The 20866-nt window shown below is 41.2% G+C and overlaps 1 protein-coding gene across 1 annotated transcript; it reads right to left on the bottom strand.

Moving 5' to 3' along the window:
* Nucleotides 1-728: 728 nt before the first annotated feature.
* On the bottom strand, nt 729-19826 carry zmp:0000000896 (caspase recruitment domain-containing protein 10). Its single transcript, XM_028599874.1, has 24 exons — nt 19611-19826; nt 15666-15908; nt 13670-13807; nt 12319-12505; nt 10967-11105; nt 9337-9552; nt 9113-9232; nt 8541-8666; nt 7559-7738; nt 7354-7458; nt 6939-6975; nt 6785-6822; nt 6599-6693; nt 6424-6473; nt 6061-6181; nt 4898-5075; nt 4505-4628; nt 4126-4366; nt 3961-4027; nt 3728-3830; nt 3425-3583; nt 3000-3112; nt 2779-2894; nt 729-1768 (listed from the first exon to the last, which is right to left on the bottom strand). Exons 1-24 carry the CDS (start codon nt 19678-19680, stop codon nt 1561-1563), a joined length of 3174 nt encoding a protein of 1057 aa, XP_028455675.1. The 5' UTR covers nt 19681-19826; the 3' UTR covers nt 729-1560.
* Between the last annotated feature and the right edge of the window lie 1040 nt (nt 19827-20866).

Genomic DNA, 20866 nt, shown 5'->3' on the forward strand with positions numbered 1-20866 from the left:
TACTTCTCATACATCGTTTGATTTGATTTGAATGTCTGTATGTTCACAATGTTTAATAAACAATTTTATAAATAAAAAATAAAAAATGGGCCAACTACTGTCTATGTCGTTCTATGTATGTTTGTACTTCCGTATATGAACTTGTGTACAATAAATTGTGAAAAAAAAATGGGTCTCAAATCTGTGACTATATTACCTGCCCAAGACTGTATTGGCCTTATATCATGTTGAACATTTTTACATGTTTTGGGTATTTATTTCACGTATGACTAATTGTAATCTGTATTTATTTGGATTTGTAAGGATACTGTGATGTTTTTGTAACTTTAATTACAACAAGTCATTTTTTCCCATTGCCCCAAAACAGCTTTTCAAGAGTTTTACAAGTGTTTTTATATTATATATATATATTTTTTTTCATTGATTTACTACAAGATTTGATTTATCAGGTTGCTGAATCTTCTTCCTCTTCCTGTGTTAAGGAATCGTGTTAACACTTCCAGGAAGTGTTACTTTTAATGAGAACATATACAGTTCTTCTTATAGTGGGAATTAAATACTTTGTCTATATTTGTGTTTCAGATTGTTAGAAGTTTCCTCATTGAATCTATCACTGCTACACTGAATAAAAAAATTACATCATGTCTGTTGTATATTTGCGCACACAAGTGAAGTTAGAATCAATTCTTTTTTGTTTACATTTATTCTTGAAACTGGTTACAAAAGAGATTCTGCAGTACAAAACAAGACCATTTTGTCACAGTGAACTACAGCTTCTGTTGTACAGTGTAGTATAAATAAAAATGCAGCACTTACTGACTCATACACAGCCTACCTAAAAATATCCAGAAATGTAGTTTTTCAGGTATATTCATATTACTACAGTCATATCAGTTTGATATTTTTAAGTATGATCTGTATAATTGGTTTACATCTTAAAGAGTATGTCAGCCCAAAAGGACACACTGTATTTACTGCAACTACACAATGTGGATAAGCAGATTTGCACCCTTCACAACATCCCTGCTTACAACATACTACAATCCCCTTAACCTATACCTGTATAGGTCCCTTTTGGGGCTTACATTTTGGCTCACAAAATAACTGAAGGGCCAGTGACCCAAATGCATTAAAAATCGGCACCTTGTGTGATCCTTGAGCGTTACTTTTAAAGTACAGTGAGTTACGTAATACAACTAAGATGTCTGAATGGAGAAAATGTAACATGGCATAATTCCTGTTGATAAAAACAGCTAACCCAAGTATCTGTAATGTCTCGTGTGGGTCAAATCCGTTTTAGTTTTAAAATGTTTTCACTATTCTCCCATTGTAGCCAGTCCAGCTTGGCTATATAGATGAGAACTATGAAATTCCGGTTTATACATAATAGACATGGTTTTACACGTTTATACATGGCCTCCTTTGAGATTACAAGTAAATATAAAAATTGATCTTGGTTGCAAATAGAAACCTGGCTGTGGTACGGTGTCTGCTGGCAGCTGCCAGATTCTTTATTATTTGCGTTGTGAATATAAGACATAAACGTTCTGTATTTCTCTTCTACTGCAGCCTATCCAGTTCGATCCATGCTACTGCCCTCTGTTGGCTGTGGATGGCATTGCGTATGGCTGCGAGCAGCTCGTCAGTGCTGCTCCAGGCGCTGGGCTCCAGGGTGTAGTAGAGCAGGGGCAGCGTCTCCAGCTGCAGCTCCTCGGCCTGGCACACCTCCTCCATTACGCTGTCCTCTCCACACCGGGGAAAGAGCTTCCTATTTTGAAGTGTTGATGATGATATATAGAGAATCATTTTATTTTCGTTAACATATAAAAGAAACAATTTTTTTCCCACAATTTGCCACAATAGCTAACCGAAAAAGGAATAGGCTGAAGCCAAGGCTTATTTTTGCCTATCCTATAATCCCCATAGAATCACCCAGAAAAAGTAAACTTGAGTACAATCCTAGTAAATTTACATTTTAATCAAATTACTTCACAACCCTTAATTATTTTTAGATTTTGAAGCTTTTTTGAAACTCAACAGAGACGTACACATTTTCAACTCATAATTTATGTTTTTTGTTTTTTTAAGATTATTTTTTGGGCTTTTCCGCCTTTAATTTGACAGGACAGCTAGGTGAGAAAGGGGAGAGAGAGAGAGAGAGAGAGAGAGAGAGAGAGAGAGAGAGAAGACATTCAGGAAATCGTCACAGGTCGGATTCTAACCCTGGAGCTCTGAGTCGAGGCATAAACCTCTCAGTATATGTGCGCCTGCTCTACCCACTGCTCCAACCCGGCCACAAATTCATTCCATAATTTAACCCCCCAAAACTGAAACACATCTAAATTTTACATTAGTCCTCACTTTACCAGTTTCAAAGATAGAGAACCGTCTTAAATTAATTAAATAATCTTATTAATCTTAATAAAAAAATAGTAAAAATGAACAGACAGACAGGAAGGCCATTGTTCACTTGAAACAGTATTTCCAAAGTGTTTAAATATACGTTTTTAAATATTTAGGGTCATATGCAGCAAGTAAGAGGAAATATCTTTGTGTTCTTTCAAAAAAAGATATTTTTTTTGTATCTGTAAGGTAAGAAAATGCTACACTATCTACACATGGGGTAAAACGCTTATTGACCCTCCAACGTGAATGGAGGGACGTGTATGTGAACCTGGACGAGCCTGAATCAAGTACAATCATGCTGCTATGATCTGATGTGTAATTAATGTAGCACTTAATATACTGTACTTGCAAAGCAAAGGAATGCACACTTACCTTAGCGTCTTGTGCTTTTTGTTCTTAGGGCGGATATGGATGACGATAGGGTAAATCCCCTGTCTCAATAAGCCCTCAACACTGGGCAGCCCCAGCTCCAGCAGACAGTGCTTGTCCTGGGACAAAGAGGGAGATTTGGATAATGTGAACATCTTCTCTTTCCATAAAAAAGGCGATACAGGTAATAGCTATGACTGGTGTGATGTGTTTTTTTTGTTTACCTGGCTGATGACCTCCTGTATTGACTGCAGCCGTATTCCCAGAGCCTGCTCTGGGCTGCGGGGGTCCAACAGGAACACTCTCTCATCCCGTCTCTCTGAAGCCTGGATAGGCTCTGCAAACCGCAGCCAAACAGAGGAAAGAGGAGACTGTGGTGTATCGTGTGTGAAGAATCATCAACCTTATTGTTCGCTGAGTTAATCAGTCAAATAAAAAATAAATAAAAAAAAGTAGTAAAAAAATAGTTGCACTTTTATTTGGTTCTTTGTAGTTTGGCTTATTTAAAGCTAATGTGATTGAAGTTACTTCTTGCTGTCCGGAGTTTGTACATTCAAGGTTGAAAGCCCTTACGGTAATTGGAAGTCGCTTTGGATAAAAGCGTCAGCTACATGACACGTAATGTAAAAATGTACTGCCGTGCACATACCTGGAAGGCAGGTGTTGAACTTCAAACCAGAATCTGCAGGTTGCAGCAGCCTCTCTATGAGACCACGGGAGAGAAGGGAGGGGGAGAAGATGACCGGCCGCTTAGTCTGAACCTGCACCGGCTGCACTAAACTGTACGGGATCAAGTGCTCCTCGTGACCTGAAGGGACAGGCACACACAGGGGAAACATTAATGCAAAGTGCACACATACACAGTTTGCCAAAGAAAACGTATACTAAAACAAATAAGATTTATTGCACAGATTTGGTGTTGCATTCCGGGAACACTATGGCTGGTGCTTACGTTTGTTGAGTGTGTAAAGGACCTGCTGTGTGGAACCAATCCCACGGCCACTGGGATCCACTGCCTTGACCAATCGTACACGTCCAGATGGTTTCTTCAAGAACTACATGTAGGAAAATGGAGAAAAATAAACACCTTATAGCTGTGTGTTACCAGTTCTGTAATAGTTTGGTTAAGCACAGTGACTGAAAGTGAGCCTGCCGTTCATGTCAATTCAAAATAAGCAGACTTACCCTCCTCTTGAAGTCCTTTTGCTCCAGGGACATCTTTCGTAGTCTTACAAGTAACAACTGTTGTGCCCTGGAAAATATTTGTTATTTACACTCCTTATTGTGCATAATTAAGATATTACTTTTAACATACTATATACTATAATATTGTAGGTCTATGTGGCGTACCTGTTGTAGTTGGGCATGGTTCCTGCCTGCAGGGGCTTGGCTGTGTGCGGGTCCACCAGGGAACAGTGCCAATTGTATTTTTTATTGTATCTTGTGTCTGTGACGTGTATAATGTCATCGCACGACACACCCAGAGACGGTGGGTCACCGCAAGGCTCCATGTTGAGATTGACACGCACATAGAAGGAGTCGGCACCCGTAAAAGTAGGCGACGAGAGCTGGGAGCACAGCTTGGAGTATCCTAAGCACAGGGGAGGCAAGAAGGGACTTCTTAGTCTCACCTCTCTGGGACACGAAGGAACATGACAGAAAAGGTTTCAAGAATACGGTATTACTGTTTTGTGTTCACTTTTCAAATCTCTGACAAAAACGGACTCACCCTCTGGGTTGCTCTGGTGTTTGAGTGTTGAGGGCTCGGACCACCACTGCAGGGAAAAGTGGGCTACCTCAGCAGTGCACTGGCCCAGCATCACACTACCCCCACCAAACAGAACCCGCTCCAGCTGGGCAACACGGAGAGAAAACGGCATGTCATCTTCCAGCCTTCCGTTCTAATCTTCATCTTTTTATTTTCTATTTCTTATGTTTCATTCACACATTTTTTACAATCAAGGAGCTTGCAAAATATTCACAGACCTGCGTGGCAGAACTGTAATGTTGTACAAAAACTTACAACATAAATACAGCATTAGCTGAAGCACACATTCTCTTTATGAAGCATGTACATACACACAATGCTCACACATGATATAGTCACTATACAGACACACACCTCCAGCAGCTCACTGCCCTCCTTCAGTCCACATAGCTGAGCCGGGGAACCAGCTCTCACATGGCTGACGAAGATCCCTGTTAGGTTCCCTCCGACTAGCGTAATATCGTCAGCTAGACTGGTTCTCCCGTGCTTTGGTGAGATGGGGGGGCTTGAGGACGGGGAGCGGGAGGGAATCCTGGGAGATGGCAAAGATGGGCAGCATTGGTTAAGCATAATGTGGCATGTACTGTACAAAAAATAGAGATCAGTAGAAACTCCACAAGTTTATTCAACTTTATTTAATCAAAATCTTATGCTTGTTCTGTGCTCTTAGAAATTATTTCAATATATATTCACATCATGTTGTACGTAATGTGAATATTTGCACTTAAAGTATTAAACCCTTTCAAAACGGTACACCCAATTAGTAACGTTTAATGAGATGTTCATCACTTAGTTTAGTTAAACTGTATCTGCTAGAAATGCCTTTTTTGCTGCATATTGAGGCTTCCACAAACAAATTAAGATCATGGTTCGTGGGCCAATATTTACACGGTACTTTTGTAAAATAAATCCTCTAAAATGTTTTATACAGCAGTTTGTATGTTAAGTATTCATTGATGCATGCATCACATGAAAGGGAAGAGAGAGGGGAAACGACATGCAGCAAAGGGCAGCGGGTCAGAGTCGAACCGGGGCCCGCTGCATCGAGGAGTAAACCTCTATACATGGGCACCCGCTCTACCAACTGGGCTATCCGGGTGCCCAAATTAATATTAATTTCTGAAGTTTAAAAAAAGTCTTAACATGAATCCAACATATTATTAGCAAATATAAATCCCCACTGATGGCTGGCTTATAGTATAGATACTGGCCTATAGTAGTCCCTAAAATAGCCATACATTTTAACATTTAAACATGATTTATAAAACCATGCCAACAATTAAAAGGCTATTTTAATGCACTAAAAAGGTATGTATAAAGGCTTTACGCCACCCTACACGTTATTGTAGGCCCAGTTTAATATACTACTTCATTTTATACAATAGATGTAGTAGGGGGTCCCTGCTCCATCTCTCTTTCAGTTAAGGGGTCCTTGGCTTAAAAAACGTTGAAGAGCCCTGCCTTAGACCTCAGAGGGTTAACATTGACAGGCGTCAAAACCGTGATGCTGTGCCTACCTGGGAATACCAGGGCTGGGTTGGTGTGGGGAGACTGCAGGCAGGTTGACCAGGTCAGGGGGGAAGAGATGAGAGTGTAGCGAGTTACAGGAGTCCCACAAAGAAGGTTCACTCTGCTCACCTGAAAACACCAGAGAGCCTCATAACTTACAGTATGTCCACAATGTAAGTGCAAAGGAAGCAAAACCAGAACTGAACGCCTTCTTTGTTTTGTTTTATTGTACTTTGATGCCAAATGACAATCATTCTACATCTAATAGAAGCTAAAATAGAAGTTAATTATCCAGACAGGCTGGTCCTGATTCTGTTGGCAAAGAAGACTGTGACGGTTGTTCATGCAACACATGACAGAATCAAATATACCTGTAATGTTATCGTTCTCATCACTGCCCCACGATGATTCCAAGTCAAACCTTTTTTAGAGCAGAAAAAAGGGATGTTCAAAAAATTATAAAGGTCATAAGATGTAGTTACATGTGAAAATATTAGGTGGAGCAGGCTAAAAATATGTAATGTTTTGTGGGGCTGATTAACTCACTCTGTGTTGAATCGTCGGTTGATGGAGTTCATACACGGAGGGAAGGGGAATGTGGAGAGCCGATTTATTTCTTTTTCATTGTCTTCTGTCTGAGTCTAGCAAGGTAAGTGAAAGAAAAAAAAAAAACAGATTCTGACTCTTTCATTCTCTTTCTCTTTCGTTAAGGAGCAGAGCCGTGATACTCACTGAGGAACGGAGATTCTCCTCGGAGTTGGAACGAGAATCTGTGAAGAAGCAGAAAGAATATTTGAATGAATATGAGTACATCTATAGTTTATGAGGTAAACAAAGTACTTTTTTTTACTGTGCAAAAGTTGAGAATCATCTTCGCACAACTTACCCTCTGAGTTTTCATTGGCTTGGCCACTCGAGGGCATCTGTGGCACAGAGAAGATGAGTAAATATAGTATGACCTCCCAGTTAGTGAGAGGTATTTCGCAGGTACTGACACGCTTATAGATTTGCATAAGAATTTACTACAACGTCTCATACTTAAGACAATAACAAGCTCATAGTCTAGCTGAAGAAATGTACTTTGTAGTCCAAAAGCTACATTCCTCCCATACCATAAGAACAACATTAGAAAACATGTTGCGGCAGTGTCCACAACAGTTGTGTCCCATAGAAATGATCCCTATAAACTACATAAACAGCACCAGAATCTTAGTAATTCTGATTTAAATCACAACTAGGGTGATGGAGTTCTGCTGTTATAGTGAATGTGAGTAAAATTAGTTATGGTAGCCAGCCCTGACCTTTCGTAGCAGCAGGCGGGTGCCACCGGCCTGGGGTCTCAGGTCCAGGCCGAGGGAACAGCAGGGGCCGTAGCACTGGTCCTCGCTGCACAGGGACAGGTGGGACTGTGGGGACCAGGGGGACATACCGTATAAAATGATCTGTGGTTGCTGTGGGAAGACAGTGCTGCACTGCTAACGTGCTGTGCTCCTGCGTTTAGCTTACACAGTTCAGACAGAGGCTGCTCTGCTCCGTTAGCTCGCGGCCCCTCTCCCTCTCTTTCTCCAGCTCCCTCTGCTGCTGCTCCACGTTGGCCTGCAGCTCTGCAATGCGTTTACGCAGACGGTTCTTATCCAACAGGCAGTCGGTGTACTCCAACTGCAGGCTGTCTCGACTACGCAGAGCCTTGGGGGAAAAAAAGATGAAAAAAGAAAGACAAAAGAAGTTTGCATGGTGTAAAAACTGTTCACCCTAGTCAGGGATGCTAATAAACTGCAAAACCACTAACTATACACGGGCCTCGATGCACTCTGTATGTTTAGTTCATTATAGGATCCCCATTAGCTGTGCCCTTAAGACCTTCCTCCACAGCGCTGTGGAAGAAGGTCTGGCTAGTCTACACGGCATTCCGGGATGGGAGAAAAACGTGCTCTTGTTTATTGGCATTTCTTTAAGCCAATCACAATCGTCATGGGTGGTGCTAAGCACCGGACAGAGCCGCGGTGCCGCTACAAAACAGCCTCGGGAGGGAACTAGTTTTGGTGAAACGTGTACGTTCAAAGGTTGTTTTAGTCGTGCAACAGAAAACGACTGGACAGATAGTCTAGCTAGCTGTCTGGATTTACCCTGCAGAGATCTGAGGAGCAGTTAACCATAGTCCTCACAAATCCACCGGAGGTTAGAATGCAGACACAAAGGAAGAGGAAGGTATCGGAAATCTGGCCGAAAAGAGTGACATCCGTAATTTCTGGTGGCAACAGGGCAATCCCGGAAGTGAAATGTTGTGGATATGGACTACAGTCCACATAATTCAACCCATTTAAAAACATACATGAAACATTGCAGTCTACAGAAAAAGAAAAAAATCCCAATTGCGTGGCATTCTACAAAATTGATGCTCCAAGATGTTTTTATTTTTATTTTATTGATCTCTGTGTTAATTTAGTATGTTGGTTAGAGACTCGGTTGGGCCTTCATCCACACTGACCTGGTCTCTCTCCTTTTCCAGCTCCATGATCTGGTTGAAGTAGGACATACTCCTCTTCTGTTCCGTCTCCCAGTCCAGCTGGAGAGTCCTCACCTTCAGCTGTAGCTGCTCGCACTGCGACTCCAGCTGCAAACACCGTTAACCATTACAGCCTCTATTCATCGGCAGTGAAGAAACAAAACATGGGCTTTGGCAGTACACCTTTCAACTACTGCAGCCAGTAAAAAATCATAATCTTAAAGATCATTTGTGAGTCTGTTCTCTAGGGCGGCAACTAACTGATTATTTCCATAGTCGATTAATCTGTTGATTATTTTCTCAATTAATGGATTAGTTTTTTGGTCTAGAAAGTGTCAGAAAATGGCGAAAAACGTGGATCAGTGTTTCCCTAAGCCCAAGATGATTATCACATTAAATATTCACATTTGAGAAGCTGGAATCAGAGAACATTTTACTTTCTTCATGGAAAAATGACTCAAACCGATGAATTGATCATCAAAATAGTTGCAGATTAATTTAATACTCGACAATTAACGGATTAATCGATTCATCCTCACAGCTCTACTATTCACCTTCTCCCAGTGCTCCTCAGTGCTCTGTAGCTCCCCCTGTAGTCGGGTAATGATGTCACACAGCTCCTGCCTCTGGTCTGCAGCCTCCCTGCGGTCCTGCTGCAGGATGTCCATCAGAGCCTGAAACAACAGGAACAAAAAGCAGTGTGGTTGATTCTGAAACAGACAGAGACAGCTATAAAGGTCCTTTTTAGAAGATAAACATTGTCGATTTGACAACATACTATGACTCCAGTGGTAGGACCCGAGTCCTTCATCTGAGTCCCTGTGTTCTCCTCTTTCTGAACTTCAGTACGCCGCTGCGGCTTTTCTGGTAAAGCAGGTGGAGAACCTTTTACTCCATTAGAGAGCAAACTGATTCTTTTTGCCGGCACATTATTTCCTGAAGTATCGATTGTATGTTTTTCTGCCTCTGTCAGCCTGGACTTCAGCTCCTCTACCTATATGGAGAATAAACAAAGCAGCCATAAAGACAAAGACATTTTTTTTTAAATATAGGTTTGAAATTTTCCACACCAGGCACTTCATATGCTGTTGTCAAACATGTGCAATGATATGGCCAAAGGGCTTTTTATCTATAATAATGGTAGGAACGTAAAAACTTGTATTCTAGCAATCAAGGAGTTGGGAGTAAAAAAAGGAAAGGTAAACAAACACGTTTATTGTTCTACATTCCAATTTTAGTAGGCACAGCGCACACACTGTCTCAACACAACAAAGTGGTTCATACCTCAGTGGTATGGTCAACATGTTGGGACAGCGCGCAAACTAAAAAAAAAAGGGCGGCTGATAACATCTTCACACATGGCTCATTTCAGTTGCTATGTTGCGGCTGCGTGCTATCTTAAGCAGTTTCACTTGGACTGCCTTGGGCGCTGTTATTGGCTGCCTTATCATGCCATCAAACAAAACATAATTTCTTTCCTTACCCTAAGTTTACCAAACACTTAAAATATCTCTCACTGTCCCTACATGATTTTGCAGCCAACGGTATCTTTGGTGAACAGACCCTTGTGTTAAATAGAAAGGTAATCATGGCCCACATGGAGCCCCGAATGCTGCACCCTAAAGTTTAGAGGAACGGGGGGGAAACAATTTGGGGGACTTGTGACGAGAAGATCACTATTGTTGGCAAAGTCACCGTTTCTGCGGCAAGTATAGAGCTGCTTTTAGAGTCAGGATCCGCTGAGGAATGTGGTGGGAGGTGTCTGAGGGCCCTCCGACTGCTTCAGGGGAGATAAAAAACGTGTTGTTGATGTTCTTCTCATCATGGGGTCCGTGACCTCTAGGTAGTCCTCAAAGTGAGTGCAGGGGGGCCGCCAAATTATGTTTAAAAAATTATGTTTTGGAAGTTTGCTTCTTCAAAAATAAAAATGGCAGAAAAGATACTGTACATAAAAATAATTTGAACATTTTAAAAGCAAAGATAAATTGGCCTATTTGTGAAAAAATGTAATTTACACGTTAGAGAAGCTTATTATAAGTGAGGTAGCCATACAGTTATGCTTCAGCCATTCATTTTCATCCATCCGGCCCAGTTTAATGCAATTTAATGTAGGCTACATGTAGTTGGGGTACCCTACTCTGTCTCTCTTTAAGCAAAGGGGTCCTTGGCCTAAAAACGCTGAAGAGCTCTGTGTTCGACAATAGATATCAATTTCTGAGTGAGTTTCATGACGTTGTGAATTTCCCCGTTGTGGGATTAATAAAGGATTTTGAATCTTAAATCTGGAAATTTTAATACCTGGATGTGGTGAAAAAACATACACTTAAACCCTTCGAAGATTAATTAAGACCAAAATTAAGAAACTGTGCAGTTTCTGTTTTAACTGATGCTGCTACTAAACGACTGACCTGCCTCAGTAGTTCTCTCTCGCGGCTGGAGGCCATGCCTTGCTCCTCCAGGGCTCTGGAGTACTTCACAGCCTGCTCCAGGTGCCGGTCCTTCAGCTTGCCCAGCTCTCGACTGGCCGACTCCCAGTCATGACGCAACCTTCAGATCACAAATCATCCAGAGCGCACATTCACTTACTTTTTGACATTGATTCATTGCTTTGTGCTAAACAAGGTAAACCCTGTGCTTTCTGCAACATTAAAGTTATACATTCACACAGCAGGGATATACCCTCTTGAATGGAACCCCAGTCTCTAAATTGCAGGAGATCTTTTTCCAATGATAAGCCCTCTATGAAAACCCAAAGTTACTAACTGTATGTTTACACCGCCCATCCCTTTAGTATCAGTTTGTTTGAAACAATCATAGATCAGCTGAGACAATCAGATATTTTTTGTTAGTTGAAAGTGAGACCGACCGATATATTGGCAGGCCAATATTATGCATTTTCCAAACTATCGATATTGGCCTTTATAATGGCCGATGAATTAATATTTAAAAAATAAAATAAAAACGGACGAAACACCCTTCAACCATGTTCTGAGTGTTGGTGTTGCATAGTCTGTCCACCAGAGGGCGCTCTACAACCTCCCTGTTCAGACGACTTTAAGTTTGATATCTTAAGTTTGTATTTTTATACATTATTATTTATCAGAACTTTAATATCATTTGATGTCCCTCTGTTCTGTTGTGACAATAAAACAAACAAGTTTATTTTTAAACTGCATTGTCATATTATTTTAGTGAGGACTAACTACAAATAACTAATATTAGGGAAATCTGTTTATGTTTTGTGACGTGTTTCTGGATTTAAAAAAAATATATATATCGGCCGATATATCGGAATATCGGATTCTTAAATAACCAAATATTTTTATCGATATCGGCTTTAAAAATTCTTTATTGGTCGGGCTCTGGTTGAAAGAAAATATCAGTAGAAAATTGCATTTTATAACGAAACTGTCATTCCTTTTTTAGTGGTGCCTTTTATATCCAATTCAATGTTCAATTTGTTCACTAAAAGAATTTTGTTTGAAATTCAACAAGCAATTAGTTGTATTTAAGAAAAATACTGAAAGCAGCAAAAATGCAGAACATACTGAACGCCAATATTTCTTTATCGCAAGTAATATTGTACTCTCACTACCCCTTTGATGCCATCAACAATAGAAATGACCTGGCTCAACTGAAGTTTCTTCCATGACTCATATCGTACAGTTTAGTGAATATCATTCTCAGGGACAAGATTTTCTTTTCACATCCTGATGACACCCGGATGCAAACTAAGAGGAACAAACTAAGTGAGACAGACCTCTCCAGCTGCAGTTTGTCCTGACGTAACTCCTGAGCTTTACGTTCGGCGCGGTTGCGCTCCTCCTCCGCCATGCGGCAGCGCTGAGACATGCGGCGCTCGCACAAGCGGGTGTTTCGAAGCTGCTCTCTCAGTTTACGCACCTCCAGCAGCAGAAACTGGGTCAATCCCTCCGGACCTTCCTCATCTGGGGAGTGAAGACAGGTGGAGGTTATAAGTCATGGGGACTCCTGGTCAATGTATGGAGAAGGTAAACTCTCACGCAGAGAGTCAGAGAGGCTGTGTATGAATATGTGTCTACTGTGTCTGACTATGTGACAGATATGCACTTGTAAATATCAGAATGCACTGAAACCTTGTGTATACTTTGTGAAACTAGCCTGGGAAAACCCTGACCAACTTCCGGCAAATTTGAGATCTGTTCTGCAAGTCCGTCTGGCCAAGAGCCCATTCAAGCCCGGCTCGTTGGTCTGATTGGTTGAAGGACTATCCAATTGCGCCCAGAGGCATTTGAGCGTCGTCCGTTGGTGACGCTTCTTTGGAAATGGGCTGTGAATGAACCTTGCCCAGACCCACTCTCAGTTACAACTGAGAAGGGTCTTGTGTGAAAGCAGAGGAGCTGCAGAAATCAAAAACTAGACTCTAGACCATTAGTGCCAAATGTCTGAATGCCTTTCCTTATATTCTGCTTGTTCAACATACCTTTAATCCTTTAGATAGCCTCTTAAGCATAATAATAATAACCAAGAGCTCTGAGAGAGTACACATATATACTGGATAACACACTAGGTTTATGGCTTTAAAAGTGAGTTGTTAACCATGTTTTATGTGCTTTTTATCTCAGGTTTGTTTGCTAGCCACCATTTAAACCTTAGTGGGCTCTTTTCTAAGTTTGAATCTCTTAGCTCTAAGTGTGTTTACTATGTGCCAATAAAGACAACCTCTCATGTAGATGGTCAGCCAACACAAGAGAGGCCAAGTCATTTTTTAAGGTCAGAAGTCTTAAAACTCCTAAACCTTGCATTTTTTGCCTGAAATATTGGGATCAAATTCAATGTAGTGCCTAAAATGAAACCAATAACACAGTTGTATTTTATATATTCCAGTCAAACTTAATCATGACATGTATTCACTGAAATACTTCTGTAGTCATGACAGAGAAACATGTTGCAAACATCTGCATCTGTCTATTTCTGATTAAATAGAGCCTAAGGTTTAATAGGCCTTATCCACAGGACAATTTCACATGCCATTCACATATTTTGGTAGATTGCTTTCTAGAGTCAAACTCATGACATGTGGGGAGTCCACACATCTACCATCCCCAACATGCAGAGAAACCCCTGCTTACCCAGTATGAGGGAGCAGCGCTGTGTGGCCTGTTCTCCGGTCAGCTGTGTGTACTGGTCTGGGTGGTAAAACTCCAGTGATTCCATCAAGGCTTGAAGCCCTCGCGGGCCCTGACCACGCAGAATGTCCAGCAAACGACCTGTTCAACGGATATAAGCAGGAAATCAAATCTGAAAAACTGTAACAATGTGGAATTAGTGAGAAATTAGTTTGGTTCCTTAAACTATTATATTAAATCAAAACCCTCTAACCACAACGACGCTTCCTCTTTGATGTGAGTGTCATTAACACTGAATTAGTATTTTAAACGTGACCATGATGAATGGGTGGCTCTAACGTGAGCTAACTCACTGGCAAAGAAACAACAGTGATATGAACTGGGTGCTCAGGTGTTTGTCTTCATCCCATCTCTACTTGCAACATCCCCTCTTTATCTCTATCTTCTTCCACTCCTTATTCTGTCTGTCTTCCACTCCCCTTTACTTAGCCTTGTCTTTCATCTTACTCTGTCCCTAGTTCCTGCCGGTTTCTCACGGCAACATTTCTCTTTACCCAACTGTTACTCTCTGACAACCTGCTGCGCAATCACTCACACATAATGTCTCTTCTTCGGGCGTTTTACAAATGAACCATACTGCGTGCACTGTACTGCTACCCATTTTCAAAGCTTCTCAAACAATCGTAGATGATTTTGTTGTTTTCCCCCAGTCTCTCTTCCAATGTTTCCTATCAGTTGTCTCATAAAGGAAAACATGCCAGACAACAAATCTGTAATGCAAGAAATTGTCGTTATTCTTTGTCACGACGACGCCCATGTTTGTGTATTGTTTGTCTTCTCAATTAGATTTTCTAATAAGGCAGCATGTGTTGGCACCATTAAAAGTATGCAGATACGACTTTGATGGTTTTATTCTTCAGATCTTATGTATATATATATATATATATATAGTATATATATCTTTTTTTTTGGGGTGGGGGGCATTTCTGCCTTTATTGTATAGGAAAGCTGAGATATGAAAGGGGAGAGAGAGGGGGAAGACATGCAGAAAAACCACCACAGGTCAGATTTGAACCTTGGACCTTCTAAGTCAAGGAATAAACCTCTGTATGTGTGCCTCTGCTCTACCAACTGAGCTAACCGGCCACTCTTCATAAGTTATACTGAGTCCATTTTAATTTTTGCTTGGTTTTCAGTCTATGGGAACCTTGCAATACAAAACAAAAGTTTTTCTTCTTTGCAGAAGGCCCGGTCAATCACTCTTCCCTCTGGGCGGAGGTACAGGCTCTCTAGAGCAAAAACAAACAGGTACAGGTTTTCTTTTGTTTCTTGTGCAACTCCATCTGTTAACTTGCACAACTCTTGAATTTATTAGTGGCACTTGGGGCTTCTCAGTCACACTTTTAAATATCACGTTCCCAGACAATCCCAAGGATTATATTTGATACTGTTCAATTTTTAAGTGACGGATTTTCCCTTTTATTAGTAGTAGAGTGGATAGACATGAAAGGGGGAGAGAGATGGGGGACGACACGCAGGTCAGACTCAAACCTGCGCCGCTGCAGGACCCAGCCAACATGGGGAATTTTTCTTAATCAATTTGTTGGGTGTGCGCTGCTAAGATGTTTTGTGCCTTATTTATAGTGTTACATTGTTTTGTAACTTTTTTTTTAAGATGATTTTTTTTGGGGGGCTTTTCTGCCTTTAATTGATAAGACAGCTGAGAAAGGGGAGAGAGAGGAGGGAGACGTGTGTGGAAATCGTCACAGGTCGGACTCGAACCCTGGACCTCTGCGTCGAGGCAGAAGACTCTCAGTGTATGTGTGCCTGCTCTACCCACTGAGCCAACCCGGCCACGTTTCCTTAAGTTACTTTTTGTACCTCCTCCGACTGCAGATCAAATTCCCCCTAAAGGGACAATAAAGAACTATGGACTCTGAACTGAACAGAATTCGATGCAGATTTGATTGTTTTCAAATGAACTTTGTCCTCTTCTCACCGGCCTTGCTGATGCGCAGTGGGTACTGTGTGGAGTTGAGCACCTCGTCTTCATCCTGTTCATCGATGACTTTACACTGCCGCAGATACGGGGTGAGTTTGGCCGGGTTGAGGATGCGTGTGAGCTTGTGCCGTACCCCCTCCACTCGATCCCAAAGCTCTTCACAGCGCTCCTCTGACCAGGGGGGAGAAGATTGGACCTCCTCCTGAGCTATGTCCCCCTCCTCCGCCCAAACTGTCACACCTGCAAGGGACCGAAAATTTACAAGCAGTTCAGGAAGTTTGAAAAAGGATTGTGCACTGACAAGAGACAGTACAGTTTTGTACAGTTAAAAAAAAATAAAAAATTAAGTGACATTTTTGGTAGCAAGACGGTATCGATACACAGACACCAAGTATCGATCTATTATTATACTGTATATGTGTTGGTCAGTTTGTCTGCTTGAAAATCCCATTTTGCAGCAATACAATTGAAGTGAGATGAACAGACAGAGAAATGTATATTTTTTAGATAAAACAAATGTTGACAAAGTTTCCTTTAGGGGCCATAATTTGAAATTGGAAAAAATTTGAAGCTGGAAAAAAATATATATTGCAGAATATTGTAATATGTTTAAAATCGCAATGATATCGTATCATGACTGTAAGTATCGGGATGATATCGTATCGTGAGGCCTCTGGTGATTCCCACCAGTGTTTCCTCTATGTTGATTTTGTAGTGGCGGCCCGCCACGGTATCAGACATAGGGCAGACGCACAATGTAGTCGCGGTTGCCTTTTAAATGATCCTGCCGAAATAATGAACACCCCGTTGGCTGCCGCTCACATTGCAATTTAACAACAAGTAGAACTATTCAGAGGTTATTGGGCCCATCCAGTTTAACTCCACATACTGTAGTTTATTGTCAAAACGTTTAAATGAACAGCTCCCTGCCCCCACTGCTAAAAACAAACAAACTAAAGGAAACACTGCCCACCCTACTCCAGAAATATTTTGCTACTTCAGACGGATGTCTCTTTCACGTCACACAGATTTACAGATATGTCTAATGTCCAGCTCTAGACTAAATATAGTTTCCCACAGAGGATTCCACTGGAATTAGTTTTTGTCTGACAGCACTTATCTGTGTCTCTAAACCATCAAGTGGGTCATTGCAGCATGTTGCTCTATGGTTTTTAAAACAATCACAGTCTGTCTGCTTTTCAATGTAAAGATAAGACATAAGAAGCAAACATGACATCTTTTAATATTCACCTAATTGCAGTTTCAACTAAAATGTGTTACATGATGATCCTCTTTGTCCAACACTGACTGGCTAAGTCATTCTTAATGATTCATAATGGATTATGGGTTAATCTGCTGCATAGTGAAAGAATGAGATGGAGCTCCTTACTGGAAATCTTCCAAGGAATGCTGGCATTACTCCTGACAAAATACCAGTCTGACAGATGAGCATTTACCTTGAGGGTATGGAGAGCAGATTTGGTGTTAAATCTCACATAAGGAGGATACTTTGAATAGATGAAAGCCAATAAGAGTTTGCATGAACGAGCAAGAACGTCTATTTTGCAAACGTGTGTGAGTTCATATAACAGCAGCAGTGGTTTCATTCCTGTGGAGCAGAGAGTCTGCTGTTACAAGGGTTGTAAACTATAGTGGGGAGGACAATTTGGGTCTCAGGGCGCAGGAATGAAAATACTGGCGTGACTCATATCGCACAGCTAAAAACACAGCAGGGGACCGCAGACAAAAGCTTTCTCAGGCCCATTCACTTCACACTGTGGAGGACACAATGGGAGAAAGTGAATAACGCAATACAGGAGTTTGTTAAAAACCAGCTAAATATATACTAACACTTCCTTATTTTTATTAAAAGCAGAATGGTTAGTGGCCGGGTTGGCTCAGTGGGTAGAGCAGGCGCACATATACTGAGAGGTTTATGCCTTGACGTAGAGGTCTAGGGTTTAAATCTGACCTGTGATCATTTTCTGGATGTCTTCCCCCTCTCTCACTCTCTCTCTCTCTCTCTCCCCTTTCTCACCTAGCTGTCCTGTCAAATTAAAGGCAGAAAAGCCCAAAAAAACAGAATGGTTATTTCCCTTATCAGTGATGTAAGGGAGGAAAAGCTTTTAATCTAAATCCAGTGAGATATTTCCTGAACAAGGCACACTATAACAACACAAGTCCCCCAAAGCTGTGTTGACTCTACAGGCAGAATCCCATGTCTCATTTCTGTGGGTTTAACAAATGTAGTTTACAATCACAGAGAGGCCCAGGCGATCAACTTCTTCTCAGCTCACTGCAGTCTGAAAATCCTGTATGTGTTGCATTTATTTTATAATACTTTGGTTTTTTTTTTTTTTGCCGCTGCTGACCAAACAACAAAGAAACGTAAATACATCAATCTACATGATAACCTGTGATGGTCTTTGTAGGTTCAATGCTAGAAATAACCAATCATGAAATGACTCCATAAGCAGCCTATATGCCCTCAGTGTTGTTTATCAGTGATGGAAATGATGAGCCTGCTGATCATCAGACCTCTCTGAGCTAATGGGCAGGTTGAGGCAGGTCTGGATGCTCTGGAATCTCAGTCATTACCCATAAACACTTCTATTTAGACATTGTTCTCATGGGATTCCCACTCAACTCCTCCTCCTTACACACAAAGTAGTAAAAAAAAACACCCAAATTAAAATCCTGTAACTACCTATTCCTCTTTAGGAATTGATTGATACAACCCAGTTGAACCTAAGGTTCAGTTAAAACTGGTAAGAAAATAAAAAATAATCTGCACTGCAAATGGAAGGTCTGCTTACCATTCAGGAAAAATCATTTAAAAGCAAATAATGACACAAAACTATCTGCTGATAAGAACAGACTAATGATGGTTATGATTTATAATAATTCTATATCCTTTATTGATCCCCAATGGTGAAATTACAATTCACAAAATGTTTTTTGAACACACTACACACAGGCCTGTAATACACACACATGGTCACATGCACTAATGGAGAGATGTCAGCATGAGTGGGCTGCAACTGCTGAACAGGCACCCTGAGTGGTTGGGGGGGTTCAGAGCCTTGCTCAAGAGCACCTTGGCAGTGCCCAGGAGGTGAATTGGCAGCTCTCCAGCTACTGGTCCACACTCTGTACTTTGGTCCGTACGGGGACTTGAACCTGCGACCCTCCGGTTCCCAACCCAACTGCCTACGGACTGAGACTGCCACCCATCAGAAGGTTCCACGGTCCATTTCCACAACTGGCTTTTAAGAATGATAAACAAAATAACATCTTTTCTTCACACTTTTGGAAATACAATGATCTGCCATTTCTCACAGTGTCAGATATTCTCTCTCTAAAAGGCCATGTTTAAACTTTGCGTGGAGTTTTTGTGTGCTTTGATAAATCTAAGATGCAATTTTGTATTTAACCTGAGTGAAAACCTACTGTAACAGTTTTGATTTTATATTATTGTGTTATCTGTTTTGCGAGAAGACATCAACTGAGAATGGATGCAACAGTAGGTAACTTGAATCTAGTTGCCATAAAATATATTTAATATTGCTAATAATAATCACATGACTAATTACCAAGAGTGTCACTGGGAGGCTTAGCCTCAAGAAAAAGATCAATCCAGTTGATACATGCACAGTGGACATATAATAAAGACATACACAGGATTTTACACAATGTGGTAGATTATTGTATTGAATGTGGGAGTTAAAAATGCAGTTTTTATACTTGTGCTGCAGAGAGAGTGGTTTATTTCATTGTGTTGACACAAACCGGAACCGGCACAGCCTACATGACAGGCTTTATGTTACAGCCTTGCTGCCATGTAACGCGTAGTTATATAAAAGTCTGTCAATCGTTTCCCAAACGAATGCGAACATGTAAAAAATGGCAAACAGCGCACCATCTTTTTAAATGTTGGCTTACCGCTCATGTCGGGACCCTCCTTGAATCGGTTTTGAAAATGAGACCAAGGAAAGCGTCCTCTACGTCCCATTCAGAGCCAGAGCCGCGCGAGGAGTGAAGAAACCAAACAGTGAAATGTCAGTGAGTGCGTGAGCGCCACCGGAGTATGAAACGCACAGGTTCTCCTTTTACGCACACCTTGGCACGCTCAGATCCTCCACCCTCGGTCAACCCCAACCAGCCAATTGGCAGCCAAGAAAGAAGAAGGAGGGGGGAAAAAAGTCCCACTTTCAGTATCACCACATCACATCGCATGTCCTCCCTTAATGGAAAGCGGAACACCTTTTACTGCTCATGAAAGGTTCTATAGAAAGTAGTCTCGCTGCGCCTATAGAAAGAGATATGTATAACGTCTGTATGGTCTTTAAGCACTAGAGGGCGCTTTCAGCCAATGGTTGTCCACTCAGAGCTGCCCCCTGTGATGTTGTTAACATTGCAAAAATATTGTCAGGGCTGTTTGTTAAATTGTGAGTTTTACCATGAAGGCTTGTCAAGATATATCTCAAAGACTTCAGGAGAATTTGAGTCATTAACACAGTGAGTCACTCAGTAGTAGCCACAGGTGCTCCACTGCAGTCAGACGCAGAGAATAGCTTCTCACCTAGTAAATGTACAGCTTTGTTGCGTGGGTTGTCGTGGGATACATCAAAACACAATGACACAATGAGTTGATTTCCTCACTGTTTTTATTGTGCTTTTGAATTGCTCATAGACCTATACGGTTGGTATGGCTCTAGCACTTCCGACAGAATGACTGTAAGGATTATAAAATGAGTGGAACAGCTGACTCATGTCACTGTTTGATCAAGAGTACTACCAGATAACTATCAGCATTCAATAATGGGTTTAGCTCGTCTGAAACCAGGAAGTGACTTAGAGGTTTAAACAAGTAGATGCGAGTGTTGCCAAAAATCATTATGTAAATTAGTGTGATGATTACAGGTCATGCTCAAAATCATTTAACAGCAGGTGAAAGACTTTAAATGAGCATCACGTGAGGAGAAAAAGTGACTTGTGTCTCACAATTCAAATTACGTACATTTAAGAGGTATATAATATAAATGCTTGGTTCATAAAATATACATAAATGTGTAAGATATAAATGATACATTGACTGGATGCACTGTATGTCATTGTGGAGAGTAACTTCTTCTCTTCGAGGCAGATTGCCAACTCTTGAGTGTGGGACAGGATCGGGTGGAAGGTGGGGTGTGAGA

This window comes from Perca flavescens, chromosome 15 (assembly GCF_004354835.1).
Source record: "Perca flavescens isolate YP-PL-M2 chromosome 15, PFLA_1.0, whole genome shotgun sequence".
In the NCBI taxonomy this organism is placed as follows: Eukaryota; Metazoa; Chordata; class Actinopteri; order Perciformes; family Percidae; genus Perca; species Perca flavescens.

Coding starts and splice junctions, on each gene's coding strand:
- zmp:0000000896 (XM_028599874.1), bottom strand. CDS start 19,680: ATGGGACGTAGAGGACGCTTTCCTTGGTCTCATTTTCAAAACCGATTC. Junction 9,233..9,336: donor GTCCTACCACTGGAGTCATA/GTATGTTGTCAA, acceptor CTGTTGTTTCAG/GCTCTGATGGACATCCTGCA. Junction 3,831..3,960: donor AAAAGGACTTCAAGAGGAGG/GTAAGTCTGCTT, acceptor TCCTACATGTAG/TTCTTGAAGAAACCATCTGG.